Source organism: Erythrolamprus reginae, chromosome 1 (assembly GCF_031021105.1).
Source record: "Erythrolamprus reginae isolate rEryReg1 chromosome 1, rEryReg1.hap1, whole genome shotgun sequence".
Lineage (NCBI taxonomy): Eukaryota > Metazoa > Chordata > Lepidosauria > Squamata > Dipsadidae > Erythrolamprus > Erythrolamprus reginae.
The window spans coordinates 392,500,635-392,517,432 of record NC_091950.1 but is presented as its reverse complement, the minus strand read 5'-3'; the positions used below and the strand labels follow the sequence as shown (position 1 = coordinate 392,517,432).

Sequence of the window (16,798 nt, the reverse complement as noted above, 5' to 3'; positions counted from 1 at the left end):
AGGGTCCGCAACTTGGGCGTCCTCCTCGATCCACAGCTTACATTAGAGAAACATCTTTCAGCAGTGGCGAGGGGGGCGTTTGCCCAGGTTCGCCTGGTGCACCAGTTGCGGCCCACTCTGGATCGGGAGTCACTGTTTACAGTCACTCATGCCCTCATCACCTTGAGGTTTGACTACTGCAATGCTCTCTACATGGGGCTACCTTTGAAGAATGTTCGGAAACTTCAGATCGTGCAGAATGCAGCTGCAAGAGCAATCATGGGCCTTCTCTAAGTATGCCCATGTTACTCCAACACTCCGCAGTCTGCACTGGTTGCCGATCAGTTTCCGGTCACAACTCAAAGTGTTGGTTATGACCTATAAAGCCCTACATGGCATCGGACCAGAATATCTCCGGGACCGCCTTCTGCCGCACAAATCCCAGCGGCCGGTTAGGTCCCAGAGTCAGCCTTCTCCAGGTCCCGTTGACTAAACCAGGGGTCCCCAACCACCGGGCCGCGGACCAGTACCCGGGCCGCAGGGCATGTTGCACCGGTCCGTGGAGTCAGCAGCTGCCGGCCCTCATGCCGCCACCCCCTCCCTTCAGCGCTTCGCCTCCCGCTGGGCAAGAGGCCTCGGCAGGCAGGTTCTGCCGGCCACAGGACGATGGATGGGACAGAGGGGCGGGAAGGACCGAGAGGCTCAAACCTCTTTTGGCTTCTGCCGCGGGGCGCTTTTGCGTTTTTGGCTGGGGGGAGGCAGGAGGGCCAGCCTGACCCCCTCTCTCCAGCGCTTAGCTCCCGCTGGGCAAGAGGGCTTGGGAGGCAGGTTTCTGCCGGCCACAGGACGATGGCGGGAAAGAGGGGCGGGGAGGACCAGCACCCCCATGCTTAATCCCGCCGCCAACCACGCCCCTTTCCGCCCCCACTGGGCCATAGAAAAATTGTCTTGCTGAAACTGGTCCCTGGTGGAAAAAACGTTGGGGACCACTGGACTAAACAATGTCGTCTGGCGAGACCCAGGGGAAGAGTCTTCTCTGTTGTGGCTCCGACCCTCTGGAACCAGCTCCCCCCCAGAGATTAGGATTGCCCCCACCCTCCTTGCCTTTCGGAAACTCCTTAAAACCCACCTCTGCCGTCAGGCATGGGGGAATTGAAACATCCCCCACTTGCCTATGTAGTTTCTGTGTATGATTCGACTGTGTGCTTGTTTTTTATATATTGGGGTTCCTTTTGGATTTTTTAACCTAAAACTGTAATTTAGATTGCTAAATATTAGATTTGTTACTATGTACAGTGATCCCCCCAGTTTCGCGCTCTCGATCATTGCTAATCGCTATATCGCGATTTTTCCACCCGGAAGTAAAAACACCATCTGCGCATGCGCGCCCCTTTTTTCTATGGCCACGCATGCATAGATGGTGGAGTTTGCGTTCCCCGGGCAGATCAGCTGCTGGGCGGCTTCCCTGGGTCTTCCCCCTCTTGCTGGCGGGAGGGCGAGCGGCGGGCATCAGCGAGGAGCCGGGGTTTCCCCTTTGCGTGGGCGGCCAGTAAGACCCCAGCGCCGCTTCCCAGCTGAGTCCCGAAGCCAAACGCGGAAGTTCGCCTTTGCCTTCTGGCTTCAGGACTCAGCTGGGAAGCGGCGCGAGCGAATGGCGTGGGCGGGCGAAGGGCGGGCGAGCGGCGGGCAGGCAGGCGGCGGACAAGACAAGCGGCGGGCGCGGCAGCAGCGAGGAGTTTGCGTGGGCGGCGGGGAAACCCCAATCTTCGGCTCCTCGCTGCTGCGGCGGAAGTAAAAACACCATCTGCGCATGCGCAGATGGTGTTTTTACTTCCGTGCCGCCACATCGCGAGGTTACGATTATCGCGAGGGGTCTTGGAACAGAACCCTCGCGATAATCGGGGGACCACTGTATTGTTTTTTACCATTATTGTGAACCGCCCCGAGTCTACGGAGAGGGGCGGCATATAAATCTAATCTAATCTAATCTAATCTAAAGATCATTTCCTGCTGGCTTCCCATAAGCACAGTCCATGGGGAAGCCAGCAGGAAGCTGCAAGTCCCAAGTGGCTTGCAAGCAGGCTGAGGACAGGCAAGTGGCTGCTGCTAGTATGTAGCACAAGCAAAGCTACGAAGGGCAGGGGCTGCTACACAATGCAGGAAGGTACTGTAGTGTGGTATAAGTATGACCAGGCAGGTGTGAGTGCAAGAGGGCAGCATGCTGTAGGTGGGATCTCATATTCCATAACTGGATGCTCAAAAGAAAAAAACAGCAAGACCAGAGACAACTTGGAACCTTCCGTGCCAGTTTTCCCATTGACTTTGCATATGGAAAGCGGGCAAGGAATGTCACAAATGGTAATCATGTTACTAGCAAGACACTGCAACCATTGTAATTGTGGGCCAGTCATATGACTGTGAGGATGCTGCGACAGCCAACATTTCAAAGACCGATCATAAGTACCACTTGTTCAGCGCTGTCATAACTTCAAACATTTGCTGAACGAGTGGTTGTTAAACGAGGACTTCCTTTTTAATATTCCTGTAGCTATTTCTACTCCTTTATTTTTTTACGTGTCTCGTGAGCCAGCTTAGGCTAATATGCAGAGCGACCAAGGGACCAAGCTGATTGGAATTCCAATCTCAATTCTAATTTAACACTAATATAATGGCAGGTGAGAACACCGGAAGAGAACTCTTAACAGCTGCCCTACAATCTTATTTTTTAGCACGTTTTGATTGATTGTACTATAATCAATACATGGGCAAAGTATTGTTTTGGTTTAATGAATAACAATCTTTTATTCTATCGCCTAGTTTGAAATATTTATATTATTTTTAAGCAGAAATTTTTTACAACCAACCAATAATTGTTCATAATTTCATAACTCAGATGTACTATGTCTACATAATAATAACAGACAGTACTGCTCTATTTTTGAGTGATTAACAAAAACAAATTTATTATTTATTTATTAATTGGATTTCTATGCCGCCCGTCTCAGAGGACTTATGTAATGCAATATTCTATTTGTTTTGCCATTAATAAACAAGCTTTTCTGGTCCTTCGAGCTTAAACTTCAGTATGGAAGCATAACTTGATTAATAAGCACAGTTCGTAACGATTCACCTGCTAGGATTGCTCAAGGAATAATATTCAGCAGTGAATCTTTGTCCTTTGGCAACCTGAATTGTGATGCCATCAACATCTAATTATGCCATTACTTATTGTTTTAAGATCAGTATAATTTATGGTAGCAGAAATTTTCTGCAACACTGTAGGGAGCCATAGAAATAATCTTGGAAAAGGAATTTTGAAGTTGTTATCTCAATAATAGCTTCTGGAGCTTAGGTTAGCTCTGAAGTGTTTTTATGGGTGGAAGGTGGAGGGAGAAAGCCAAGAGAATATGGAGAATAGGAATACAGTGATCCCCCGATTATCGCGAGGGTTCCGTTCCAAGACCCCTCGTGATAATCGATATTTCGGGATGTAGTGGTGCGGAAGTAAAAACACCATCTGCGCATGCGCGCCCCTTTTTCCATGGCCGCACATGCGCAGATGGTGGAGTTTGCGTGTGGGCGGCGGGGAAGACCCTTCGGCCGCCCAACAGCTGATCTGCTCCGCAGCGCGGCGGCAGCGAGGAGCCGAAGATGGGGTTTCCCCGTTGCCCAGGCAACGGGGAAACCCCATCTTCGGCTCCTCGCTGCTGCCGCGCTGCGGAGCAGATCAGCTTTTGGGCGGCCGAAGGAACCTTCCCTGGGTCTTCCCGCCGCCCAGGCAAAGGGGAAACCCCAAGATCGCTTGCCGCTTGCCCGTCACCCGCTCGCCCGGCTGCTCGCTTGCCGCTTGCCCGTTCGCCCCCGCCCGCCTGCTCGCTTGCCCGCCCGCCCGCTCGGCTGCTCGCTTGCCCGTTCGCCCGCCCGCTCCGCTTGCCCGTTCGCCCCGCCCGCCTGCTCGCTTGCCGCTCGAGAGCAAGAGGGGGAGAGATAGAGAAAGAGAGAGAAGGAAAGAAAGAGATGAGAGAGGGAGGAAGAGAGTGTGAGAGAGGAAGAAGCAAGATAGAGAAAGAAAGATGAGAAAGGAAGGGAGTGACGTCATCGGGTGGAAAAATCGCGATATAGCGATTCGCAATGATCGGGATCGCGAAACTCGGGGGATCACTGTATTCCCTACAATGTTACAGAAAACTTCGATTCTCTGCCTTATAATAGGATTATAAGTAGTTCTTGACCTACAACTATTTGTTCAGTGATTGTTCAAAATTATGAAGTGCTGAATGAATGGTGACCATCTGACTTCTGGCTATCCAGGCACCCCTGACATCACACAATTGTGATCTGGATGTTTGGCAACTGGTTCACACTTGCAGCCAGCTGCAGCACCCTGCAATCACTCCGTTACCATTTTCAACTTCCTCTTGCCTGCTTCTCCAGAAAGTCAATTAAGAGACTGACACTGACCTTGCACTGCCTCCCTCCGCCACCCAGCCTCAGATGCTTACCTGATTCCTGGCCTAGGACTTACTTTGTGCTGTCTTTCCTACAGATTTGCATCTGGGAAGATGGGAGCTGCCTTGCTCAATACCCCTAGGATTTAGCTAGCAATGGTAACTGCAGTTTGCAGAGATTGTCCTTGCTAAGTAATGTGATTATGCTTTACAACTAAATGGCTTACAGAAATTCCAGTCCCAACTGCCATCATAAGTCAAGGACTTACCTCCATTGGAAATTCTTCATCGGCATTATATAATTACTGCGGATATTGCAGAAGTGACATACCTTTTTTTGTTGCTGGAAAATGTTCTGAACAAAGAGTGGACATTGTCTGCTAAAAATGATATTGGGGGGAAAAATAATTTCTTTTATTATTAAATAAAACTTATACCCACCCATTTGCATTATTCATAATACTGTGCTTCAGAACTCAAGGGCAAGAACGTAAGCTATTTTTGAGGATCAATATAGCTTGACCACCAAAAGTCATTTGCCTGCAAATTTCACTTATAACAGGTTCTTATCCTGCAGTAGATGGAGCCCAGAGCTATCAACTACCTTCCTGAAATTCAGGAGGGGAAGAAATCAGGTCTTCATGCCAAAGGAATATCAAGGTCTGAAGGCAATGGCTAAATATATCCATTCCCAAGGTCACACCAGATAATATACAAGATCTGGAAAGCGCTGACCCTCTTTTATCTGATTGGGAGAAAATGACATCTCAGATAACCTGATATATCATACTTCAGATCGTGCAGAATGCAGCTGCGAGAGCAATCATGGGCTTCCCCAAATATGCCCATGTTACACCAACACTCCGCAGTCTGCATTGGTTGCCGATCAGTTTCCGGTCACAATTCAAAGTGTTGGTTATGACCTATAAAGCCCTTCATGGCACCGGACCAGATTATCTCAGGGACCGCCTTCTGCTGCACGAATCCCAGCGACCAGTTAGGTCCCACAGAGTGGGTCTTCTCCAGGTCCCGTCAACCAAACAATGTCGCTTGGCGGGGCCCAGGGGAAGAGCCTTCTCTGTGGCGGCCCCGGCCCTCTGGAACCAACTCCCCCCAGAGATTAGAATTGCCCCCACCCTCCTCGCCTTTCGTAAGCTGCTTAAAACCCACCTCTGCCGCCAGGCATGGGGGAATTCAGATACACTTTCCCCCTAGGCATTTACAATTTTATGCATGGTATGTCTGTATGTATGATTGGTTTTTATATAATGGGTTTTTAACTGTTTTTAGTATTGGATTATTGTCATATACTGTTTTATTACTGTTGTTAGCCACCCCGAGTCTGCAGAGAGGGGCGGCATACAAATCCAATAAATAAATAAATAGATAAATAAATAAATAAATATGTCTCGGATCTTAAAGGTGGCAATTGGTACCATAAAATGTACCTGGAAGCCAACTGGTAAATGGGAGATTAGGATCACCTATAAATAACTTACTGGAAGAGGTAACCTTAGATTTGTTTGTACTGTCAGATGGTTTCTTTGAGTTTTCCTCCAAAACCTGTAAAAAAAAAAAAGAACATTTTTTTAAATACAAATTGATGTGTCTCTCAATGCCCGTTCTATTGGGACCTTTAATCCTACAGGTTATGCAAATATATGTTCTGGAAGTGGAAAATTAAACTATAATTGATAAACAGTCAGTGCACAATGTATTAAATTAGTAATGAGGTAAATGTCATAAAAGGCCATTAAATGATCATGGTTTATTCAACAATTATAATTATCAGCTGTGCAGAAATTTTAAAGAATTAATCTACTGGATATAGAGTGGTACCTTTACTTAAGAACTTAATTTGTTCTGTGATCAGGCTCTTAAGTAGAAAAGTTTGTAAGTAGAAGAACAGATTATTCCCACTGTCTCAAGATTTAGACTTTTTCTTTCACATCACATAAGTATAAACTGTCTCTATGTATGTAGTGAGAACAGGAAAATCTCATCTTGCTTACTTCTTTCTTTAAAGCGATGTATTTTTTTTATAAATGTTAATCAGAGGATGCAAAGAGAAGTTACAAGACCTCTGGGAAAATATTTGTCTATATTCAGATATATGCCTTGGTAATACTTAGCGGGTTTTAATAATGTAAAAACCTCTATTTCACAACTGAAAAGCAGCATTTCCTTTCAAGTTCAAGCTGTCTTCACTTTTGTGAGATTTGTGAGATCTTCCTGACAATATTTGTTGTTGCACAAGATATAATATCCCACAGAACATAGCAGCCCCATAGAAAGCATAAGAGTATTGATAGGTGCAAATATATATCCTAATACTGAAACAACATAGTTACATTCATATTATTGTTATTATTGTGATCCCGCTGTATAGAGTGCTGGCGAGACATTTGGAATACTGTGTTCAGTTCTGGAGACCTCGCCTACAAAAAGGTATTGATAAAATTGAAGGGGTCCAAAGACGGGCTACAAAAATGGTGGAAGGTCTTAAGCATAAAACTTATCAGGAAAGACTTCATGAACTCAATCTGCATAGTCTGGAGGACAGAAGGGAAAAAGGGGACATGATCGAAACATTTAAATATGTCAAAGGGTTATATAAGATTCAGGAGGGAAGTGTTTTTAATAGGAAAGTGAACACAAGAACAAGGGGGCACAATCTGAGGTTAGTTGGGGGAAAGATCAGAAGCAACATGAGGAAATATTATTTTACTGAAAGAGTAGTAGATGCTTGGAACAAACTTCCAGCAGACGTGGTTGGTAAATCCACAGTAACTGAATTTAAACATGCCTGGGATAAACATATATCCATCCTAAGATAAAATACAGGAAATACTATAAGGGCAGACTAGATGGACCATGAGGTCTTTTTCCGCTCTCAATCTTCTATGTTTCTATAGTTACAGAGATGCAAGGTTATGCCTATGGTTAATAGTAATTAGTGCCTCCTTTGATTAATTACTTTTCCTAGGAGAGAAGAACAAAGAATGTTGCTTACTTAATTTTTAAATAGACTTGCCAAACGTGCCTAAAGCAAGTACTGTAGTATTTTTTTAATCTCCTATTATCCTGATAAAATCTACTAATCAATCATGAAAATTAGATGGCTGAAAGGAAGTAAAGTCATGTGCCTTTGAAAAAAAAAATCATCATTATGTCTATATAAATTTATTTAAAGTTTAATGTCATTGTCGTTATTTTGTGTTTTGTTTTAAAGATTCAATAAATATTTTTTGAAAAAGAAAAAAAAAACCCATCTTTTAAAATTGTATTGATGGCTTCTAATAGAAAAGAATTCATGGCTTGATCATAGGTGGGTTGCTCCCGGTTCGGACTGATTCTTTAGAACCAGTAGCAGGAATTTCCTCCCGCTCACTGAACCGGGAGCAATTGCCAGCTGATCACACCCCAGAACCAGCTCTCTCAGTGGTGCTGCCATCTTGTTTTTGCTTGGCTTTTGGCACTGCAAATGCACACTATGTGCAATGTGTGCACGCCCATAATAAAGGAATAAAGGAATATTCCTGAACTTTGTTTTATGATTTATCTCAAAGTTACTGAGTTACAGACCCTCGAGGCCGCAGTGGGTAGAATGCAGTACTGCAACCATGTCCATGTCCAGTCAACGAAGCAGTGGATGTGATGTGCCGGTGCCTGGAGGCTGTTGGGGTCTGGATGGGTGTCAACAGACTCAAACTCAACCCTGATAAGACGGAGTGGCTATGTGTTTTGCCTCCCAGGGACAATTCCATCTGTCCGTCCATCACCCTGGGGGGGGGGGGGGGAGAGAAATCACTGATCCCCCTCAGAGAGGGTCCGCAACTTGGGTGTCCTCCTCGATCCACAGCTCACATTAGAGAAACATCTTTCAGCTGTGGTGAGGGGGACGTTTGCCCAGGTTCGTCTGGTGCACCAGTTGCGGCCCTATTTGGACCGGGAGTCACTGCTCACAGTCACTCATGCCCTCATCACCTCGAGTACTGTATTGCTCTCTACATGGGGCTACCTTTGAAAGTTGTTCGGAAACTTCAGATCGTGCAGAATGCAGCTGCGAGCGCAATCATGGGCTTTCCTAAATATGCCCACTCCGAAGTCTGCATTGGTTGCCGATCAGTTTCCGGTCACAATTCAAAGTGTTGGTTATGACCTATAAAGCCCTTCATGGCATCGGACCAGAATATCTCTGGGACCACCTTCTGCCGCACGAATCCCAGCGACTAGTTAGGTCCCAGAGTGGGCCTTCTCCAGGTCCCGTCAACTAAACAATGTCGTTTGGGGGGCCCAGGGGAAGAGCCTTCTCTGTGGCGGCCCCGGCCCTCTGGAACCAACTTCCCCCAGAGAACAGAATTGCCCCCACCCTCCTCGCCTTTCGTAAGCTCCTTAAAACTCACCTCTGTCGTCAGGCATGGGGGAATTGAGATATACCTTTCCCCTAGGCCTATACAATTTATGCATGGTATGTTTGTGTGTATGCTTGGTTTTTAATAAGGGCGTTTAGTAATTTAAATATTAGATTTGTTTTATGCTGTTTCTTCTTATTGTTGTTAGCCGCCCCGAGTCTGCGGACAGGGGCGGCATACAAATCTAATAAATAAGCTACTTCTGCTGATCACCGGCTGCCAGCAGTTGGCAGATGGAGGCTCATTAGGCTCAAGGTTGCCTCAGCCTTCCATCCTTCCAAGGCACGTAAAATGAGGACTCAGATTGTTGGGAGGAATATGCTTACTCTCTGTAAACTACAAGTCTACGGAGAGGGGCAGCATACAAATCTGATAAATAAAATAAATAAAATAAATAAATAAACAAACAAACTGCTATAAAGCACTGTGAAGCAGTGTATAAATCTAAATGCTATGCTATACTGTGAAATTATTTAAATGTATCAATGCAGTACATGTTATCTCAGCTTGCAGAGCTTGGATTAATTGAATGAGTTTACCAAAAATGAAAATACTGCAGAGTATACAGCTTCATGCTACATAACTAAGGTCCATTTCATGCTGAATAAACTAAGTCATTAATGTATCTTAAATAGAAAATTATCTTTAGATAGATCTTTACTTCAAAGGCATTTTATTAAAATAAATTTGATAAAAATAAATCCAATTTTTTTTTAAAAAAAATCTGATTTTTAAAAAAATCAATTTTTATCCACCCTGTTTGAAAATATCTTTACAGTGAACCATCAATTTAAAAGGCCCTTAGAAATATTTCCTATGTCCTCAAATTAGATTCTATACATGGAGAAGAACAGAGGACTAAACCTAACTGATATCTATCCAGCTTTGAAATTTTGATTAATTTTGACTGTTTTTTAGTAAGTTTAAACACAGTTTTTGGTAATTGTATTTTACTATTGCTGATTTGGTTAACCAGGTTCAGCTACATCGCATCTTAAAATAAAAGCACATAGTGTTGAAAATAAACATATGAAATATTTTGGTTTATAGTCCTGCATGTTATGTGAAATTAGCACCAAGGTAGGGTTGAGATTAGGCAGGTCTGCAGGGTTTTTCAAAACACTCTGAAATTCTTAACAACCTGAAATACTTGTCAAACTACAAATTATATGATCGTTCCAAATAAATCAGTCTGTTTATCCACATTATAACCCTCAAGGGTCTTTTTGAGAGACAAATTCTATCTTTATGCAAATTTGACAGAACAGGCAAGTCTATAAATCAAATAGTCACTGAATTAAGGAATTTAATCTCTTTTCAAACTTTTTAGACAAATTATTAATGTTCATAAATTATGCATACCTCTTTTCCAGCATCAGTTTCTTTCTGAGCTGGAGATGGCAAAGAACCAGAGTGTGGAATTTGAAGAATTCTAGTATTTGGTAATTTTACTTCACCCAAAGGGTCCTTAATATGATTTTTATTATATGTCAGTGTCTTCTTATCCTCAATATCAAGATTTTCTTTTCGGGATACATCTGCTTGGTTCTCTTCCCTGCCAGTTTTAGCTTCTTTGCTTTCAGAAGATAAACACAGTTTGGTACTTGTGAGAAGATTGTCCGGCTTCTTGCTTTCTGTGTTAATAAATTGGAGAGATCTTCGTGTGGAAGACACCTTCTTAGAGTCACAGTTCCCCCTCTTTCCAGTGGCAAAAAATGCTGCTCCTGTCTTGAGTTTTAACACAGGTTTGAATTTCATGGTTAGAACTCTAGAAGGACCTTCTGTTTTCTTTTCTACAACATTTTTATTCTCCTTCTCCTTAGGCTTAGGCACAGCCATTTCTATTTTAGCTTTTTTGATATTTCTTGATACTGGCTTGGCCTGCTTGGAAACAGCTGAGCGTTTGGAAGTTTTAAGAGGTTGAATCTTGGACTGTACCACTTCTGTCTTGTTAGCAATTGGTAAATTTGCACAATCGTCTCTGGAATTTATATGACATTCCTTTGTTTGTTTTCTTTCCAATATACTTTGAAATGTATTTACTTTACTGTAAAATGAATTGATTGGCACAGTGCAATTATATGTAATGCCAGACACTGGAGATGTTCTCTGTGGGAGTGCATTTGATTTTACTATTGGTGCATCTGCTGTCTGCAATGGTGAAGTATTCAGTTTCTCCAAGCTGGTTGATCTTTCGAGCAAGTTCTGGTTTTCTTTATCTTGGTAACTAGGTTTTTTTGTTGGAGATGCTTCTTCAGTGAATTCCATCCTCAATCTTTTCGCTGGAGTCTCATTTACCAGCTGTAAACTATAAAAAGTACACATTTACTCTTTACCTATCTCAGAACTAATTCAGCAACCATACTGTATAGTACCTTAAAAATACTTGTTATTTAAGAAGTTTAGAATTGATGACATTAAAATAAAACTTTATTGACTGTACTCTTGTAAATGTTAAACTGAATTTGAATCAAAAACTTCACTGGGTCTGAGGAACATTGTTCCTTTAAACAGGAAATGTAAATTTAGCTCAATTTTTGCCTTTTTAAACTGTGCAATAAAATATTAAATATGAGGAGGCATCTATCACAGTTTAATGTGCTTTATTTTCTTAACAGCAGATGATTCATATACAGTGATCCCTCGATTTTCCCGATCTCGATTTTCGCGAAACGCTATATCGCGATTTTTCAAAAAATAATAATTAAAAAATACTCCCCGGGTTTTTTTGCTATACTGTACCACGGTTTTTCTCACCCGATGACGTCATACGTCATCACCAAGTCACTTCTCTGTCTCTTTTTTTCTACCATTTCTCTCTCTCTTCCTTCCACTCTTCTCTCTCTCTTTCTTCCTCTCTCACACTCTCTTCCTCCCTCTCTCATCTCTTTCGGGGGGGGGCGCGGGCGGGCGCCTACGGGGGACGGTGGCCGCCAGCGCTGGACTCGGCGGTGAGAGGGGCGGTAGCGGCGAGCGAGTGGGCGGGCGAGTGGCGGGTGCTTACGGGGAACGGTGGCCGCCAGCGCTGCTGCAGGAGGACTCGGCGGTGAGAGGGGCGGTAGCGGCGGGCGGGCGAGCGGCGAGGAGGCTGGAGGCGCTGCCATTGGCCGGGAACATGGCGCTGAACAGGAACCACTTGCCCGGTGGCGGGGTTGTCCCGCCCCACGGGGAAAGTAACCGGAGCCGAAGAGGCGCTCGGCTGGCAAGGGGCGGCAGGAGGGAGAGTTTGGCCGGGCGGGGGTGTGTGTTTGTGTGGTGGGGGAGAGCTTGCGTATCTTCGGGGATGGCGATACGCAGACGGAGCGTTTCCATCTGCTCCGCTGGGACGGGCACCTCTAAGCCCAGTGTCTGCTTTCTCTCCCCAGGAACCGCCTGCTTTCCTCCACTTCGAGCGGGGCGCCTGGGCTCCCGAGTACCCGCGTCTTTTCCATCACCCGGAGGAGGAGTGCGACTTCTGCCCAAGTGTTAAAGAGGCCGTGGAGGGCTTAACCCGCGTCGCTCCCTCCCTCCTTGCCATCCCCGGGACTTCGACTCTGGGTGGGGAAGGCGGTGATAGCGGCAAACGGCGGACAGGCGAGCGACAAACGGCGGGTGCTGGGGGGGGCGGGGGCAGCCGGCATTCAAAGCAATCTGTCGGCTTCCGCACTCTCGTCGCTCTCCGCCTCCACCATCTGCGCATGCGCGGCCATGGGGAAAAGGCACGCATGCGCAGATGGTGTTTTTACTTCCGCACCGCTATATCGCGAAAAATAGATTATCGCGAGGGGTCTTGGAACGGAACCCTCGCGATAATCGAGGGATCACTGTACTACAATTCTGATTTGTAGCTTTCCAAATAAATTGTAACACACACATACACAGATATATAAAGTTTATATTAAAATACTTCTAGCAGTAACAAGAGGTTCAAGAAGTTCTTTGGAACAGTCTCCTGTTCAAGTGGGCATTCAGGAAGATGAAAGACGAAACTATTCTAGAAGGCATTAAAACAGATTCAGTCATGCCTGCTTCTATTGTTGAATTGTTTTATTTGAGTTGCTTTATTTAGCTTTTATGCCTATTTTCATTGATGTTGTGTTAATTGGCAAGGATTGATTATAGTTGATATTAATAAATCAAAATACAGTATTCTTAAAACTGAGTTTTAAAACTCACCCATTATAACAGCGTTTTCTTTTTCTTGGAGTAACAGCAGCCATGATCTGAGTAAAGAGCCTGTAAATTACCAATGTATGTTTTAGAAAGTGCAATTTTTCATTAGGGGATTGAAAATGAACAAAGCTGGCACAAGTCTACATTTCTCATTTGTTCTTGCTTGCCTTTTTCTTATGCCAATTTATACTGTCTTCACATACAGAGTAGCAGTTAGTTTGATGTATTCAATCATTTCTAATAGCGGTTTCAACATATGGTTAAATATAGGCATGCCAAAACAAATTTCAGTGGTAAACACCTGCCCTGCAAGCATAAGATTTCAGCTTTAATCTCTGGCATTGCTGCAGATGGTGAAAAATGTCTAGGGAAAACCAGTATCATTAAATAAACCAATAATCTGACTCCAAAGAAAAAACTTCAAACTTTATAGACAGTCAATATATGTTCCATTCAATATATGTTGTACTGTAGCTTTTTGGCAGAGTACTAACTTTAAACATTCAGGATAGGTCAGAATATGACATCGGTCTGTAAGTTTCAAGAACTAGTAAGAAGGCACTACTGGGTGAGTATTTTGAACTTTGGACATAAACACTCTATATTTCCCAGATGTCATAGCTGTGTCTGAGGGCAGTGGGAGCAGCAGGAATCAAAAACATCAAAAGGCAGTGCTGCAGCAGGAATCAAAAACATCAAAAGACAGACCAAGAAATCAGAATTCTCATGAAAACCCCTGGAAAATTCTTTTTTCTCCAGGGTACTACTCACTCACCCAATATTCCCACTACTTAAATACTAAACAAAATCAGAGTTGAGTGCTCATATTCATGCCATGCTGCAGAATTAATACAAAATAAGATTGCAGGTGAGAGGTGCTTAGGGCCTAATTTAGGATGTCAAAAGATATTTACCACCGTGCCTAAGCATCTAAGCATAAACATATATCCATTGTAAGATAAAATACAGGAAATAGTAAAAGGGCAGACTAGATGGACCATGGGGTCTTTTTCTGCCGTCAGTCTTCTATGTTTCTATCTGTCCAGCCTATATTCCCACCACCACCCCCATCCCCACTCACAGCTTCAATTTTCTTTTTAGGCAGGAAGATTGGCTTACTGAGAAATTTGACCAAAATTTCTCTTCCTGACTTTTTTCTAGGAAGCAATTTCAAAGCGAGGATGGGAAAAAAAGCAAGGAAGGCAAAGATACATTTTACCAAACCAGCGATCTTGGTTTCTGACCGAGGTTCAGAACGCCTGAGAGTGAGATCGCTTCTCACTTTTTCCAAGGAGATTCCCCCCCCCCCCCCCCAAGGCTGCAAAAATCCGGACGGCCATGACAGAGCCACAAAATGGCAGAGCGGTTCTTCGTCCCCATATCCGGCGGATCATTATTGTTTTGCAGCCTCGATCGTCTCCCAAAGCCTCATTGGAAACACACATCGACAGTACATATTCCGAACTCATTCTCAGCATTCCCTCTTCCCTGCCCGTTTCCTTTTGTCTCAATCCCCGTCTCGCTTTCCCCGATACCTAAAGAGCCGATCTCTTGATCCTCCCTCCTCCGTACCTAAATTGAGTCTGGAGAAGAGCGGCGAGGGAAAAAGACTCCGTGACCCGACTCCAATCGACTTCACTGGCGCCATTCGAATTTGCTCCCGCGCGCGCCTTAGCTCCTTCTATTTCCTATTGGTCGGTTCTTCCGTTCCTTAACGATAATTGGCTGGATTGCTAGCCAATGCCTATGCTAGCACGCGCTGAGGAGAATTAAGAAACTAGGCTTTCGCAGGTTCTTCTTCAGCCTATTAAAGCGGGATTGGAGCTATACAGTATACTGTACTGTAGTGCAGTTACAGTAATAAGGACAGTGAAATATACTGTATATTTTAATGGGTGTGCGTGCATAAGTGCGCCATTGTGCCTACCCTCCCTGTCCTATTGTCCTCTTTTATCATTACTTTTTACTTATGTTTATACAAACTAGAAAGATAGATAGATAGATAGATAGATAGATAGATAGATAGATAGATAGATAGATAGATAGATAGATAGATAGATAGATAGATAGATTTTGGGACTTCTCACAAGGTCTTTGTCACAGTTGATTGGATCTGTTCTATGGATGGAAAAACGGGTTCCTTTCAGGGCTGGGAACAAATAAGTCTGCTGGGGCAATGTCAGGACTCTATGAGGGGTGGGGCAACGTTGGCACCTGGTGTTTGACCAGGAACTCACGGACTCCAAGCGTTGTGCAAGGCACGTTTTTCATCCATAGAAGAGATCCAATCAGCCGTGACGAAGACCTTGCGATAGGTCCCCGAAGATGCCTTCCAGGGTGCGTACCAGTCATGGCAGAATTGCTGGAAAAAATGTGTAGAGGCCCAAGGACAGTACTTTGAAGAATTTTAAGTGTTTGTGCAAATCTGTTCAATAAATTACTTTTTAAAAAAATTGCATTACTTTTGGAATGCACCCTGTATCTTTGTTTACTTATTATGACAAAGACAACTGGTAAGAAAGATTATATACTTGGTAATACAGTACATTTCAATTGTTATTCTAACTATTGTGTATGATTTTGGACTGTTTATAGGAACATGCTATTTCTCAAAGTAAACTTTAATTCAAGTTAGATGATCTGTGTGGGGCTGAGTAGTTATTCACAACTAATCTCAATCTAAATGTTTCTGTGTGTGCATAACCTTGGTAAAAAAGAATTACTCTGCTCATACATTAATACTATTGCTATTCTGTTTATTTATTTATTTATTTTATATATTTGTCAAACAAGTATAGAATTATAGTTTGTATTAACATAATATATAAAGAGGTGATAAAAAGGATAATAGGACAGTAGGACAGAGGCGGTAGGCACAATAGTGCGCTTATACACGCCCCTTACAGGCCTCTTAGAAAAGGGGAAAGGTCAACAGTAGACAATTTAAGGTTGAAGATCTTGGAGTTAGGGGAAGAAACAACAGAGTCAGGTAGTGGGTTCCAGGCATTGGTCATTCTGTTGCTGAAGTCATATTTTATTCTATCCCATCCCATCTTATACATACAGTGGTACCTCTACTTAAGAACTTAATTCGTTCCGTGACCACTTCTTAAGTAGAAAAATTTGTAAGTAGAAGCAATTTTTTCCATAGGAATCAATGTAAAAGTAAATGATGCGTGCAAGCCCATTAGGAAAGAAATAAAAGCTCCGAATTTGGGTGGGAGGAGGAGGAGGAAGAAGGACAGTCACTGCCGAAGGAAGAAAGTGAGGTGAGGGGAATCAAAAAAATCCAAAACTTTAAGGCTTAAAAAAAGGGGGGGGGACTTTGAGGCAGCGAGAAGGCGCCTCCCGTACACCCGGCGCAAGGCTGCCTCCCATACACTGCGCCAGAGAGAAAACAGGGGAAATGGTAGGAAACTGGCTGGGCCTTTGTGTCGCTCTCAAATTTCCTGGGAAAATTTTTCCGGGCTCGGGTTCTTAAGTAGAAAATGGTTCTTAAGAAGAAGCAAAAAAATATTGAACACCCGATTCTTATCTAGAAAAGTTCTTAAGTAGAGGCGTTCTTGGGTAGAGGTACCACTGTATTCCCATTCCATTCTCTCATATTTAAATTCCATTGCATTTCATTCCATCCTATTCCCACTCCCACATAATCCTATTCCTATTGCTATTCCATCCCATCCCATTATGCCCAAACCAAGTACTGAGTACATATGCATGCTTAAATGTTTCAGAGGTCTGATATTGTTCTATGTACAATCCTTGTTTTATTGATCACAGGTAATATTCTAATTTTCTGAGATG

At 43.7% G+C, this 16,798-nt stretch overlaps 1 protein-coding gene across 1 annotated transcript in view; it reads right to left on the bottom strand.

The window, feature by feature from the left end:
* The window catches only part of ESCO2 (establishment of sister chromatid cohesion N-acetyltransferase 2), a 21,134-nt gene extending 6,470 nt beyond the window's left edge, over positions 1 to 14,664 (bottom strand). Inside the window, exons 1-5 of the mRNA XM_070729700.1 lie at positions 14,530 to 14,664; positions 12,998 to 13,057; positions 10,205 to 11,150; positions 5,927 to 5,990; positions 4,759 to 4,807 (exon numbers count right to left, since the gene is read on the bottom strand). Coding sequence (XP_070585801.1) covers positions 4,759 to 4,807; positions 5,927 to 5,990; positions 10,205 to 11,150; positions 12,998 to 13,057; positions 14,530 to 14,642 — 1,232 coding nt within the window. The 5' untranslated portion in view covers positions 14,643 to 14,664. The remainder of the gene's footprint in view (positions 1 to 4,758; positions 4,808 to 5,926; positions 5,991 to 10,204; positions 11,151 to 12,997; positions 13,058 to 14,529) is intronic.
* Between the last annotated feature and the right edge of the window lie 2,134 nt (positions 14,665 to 16,798).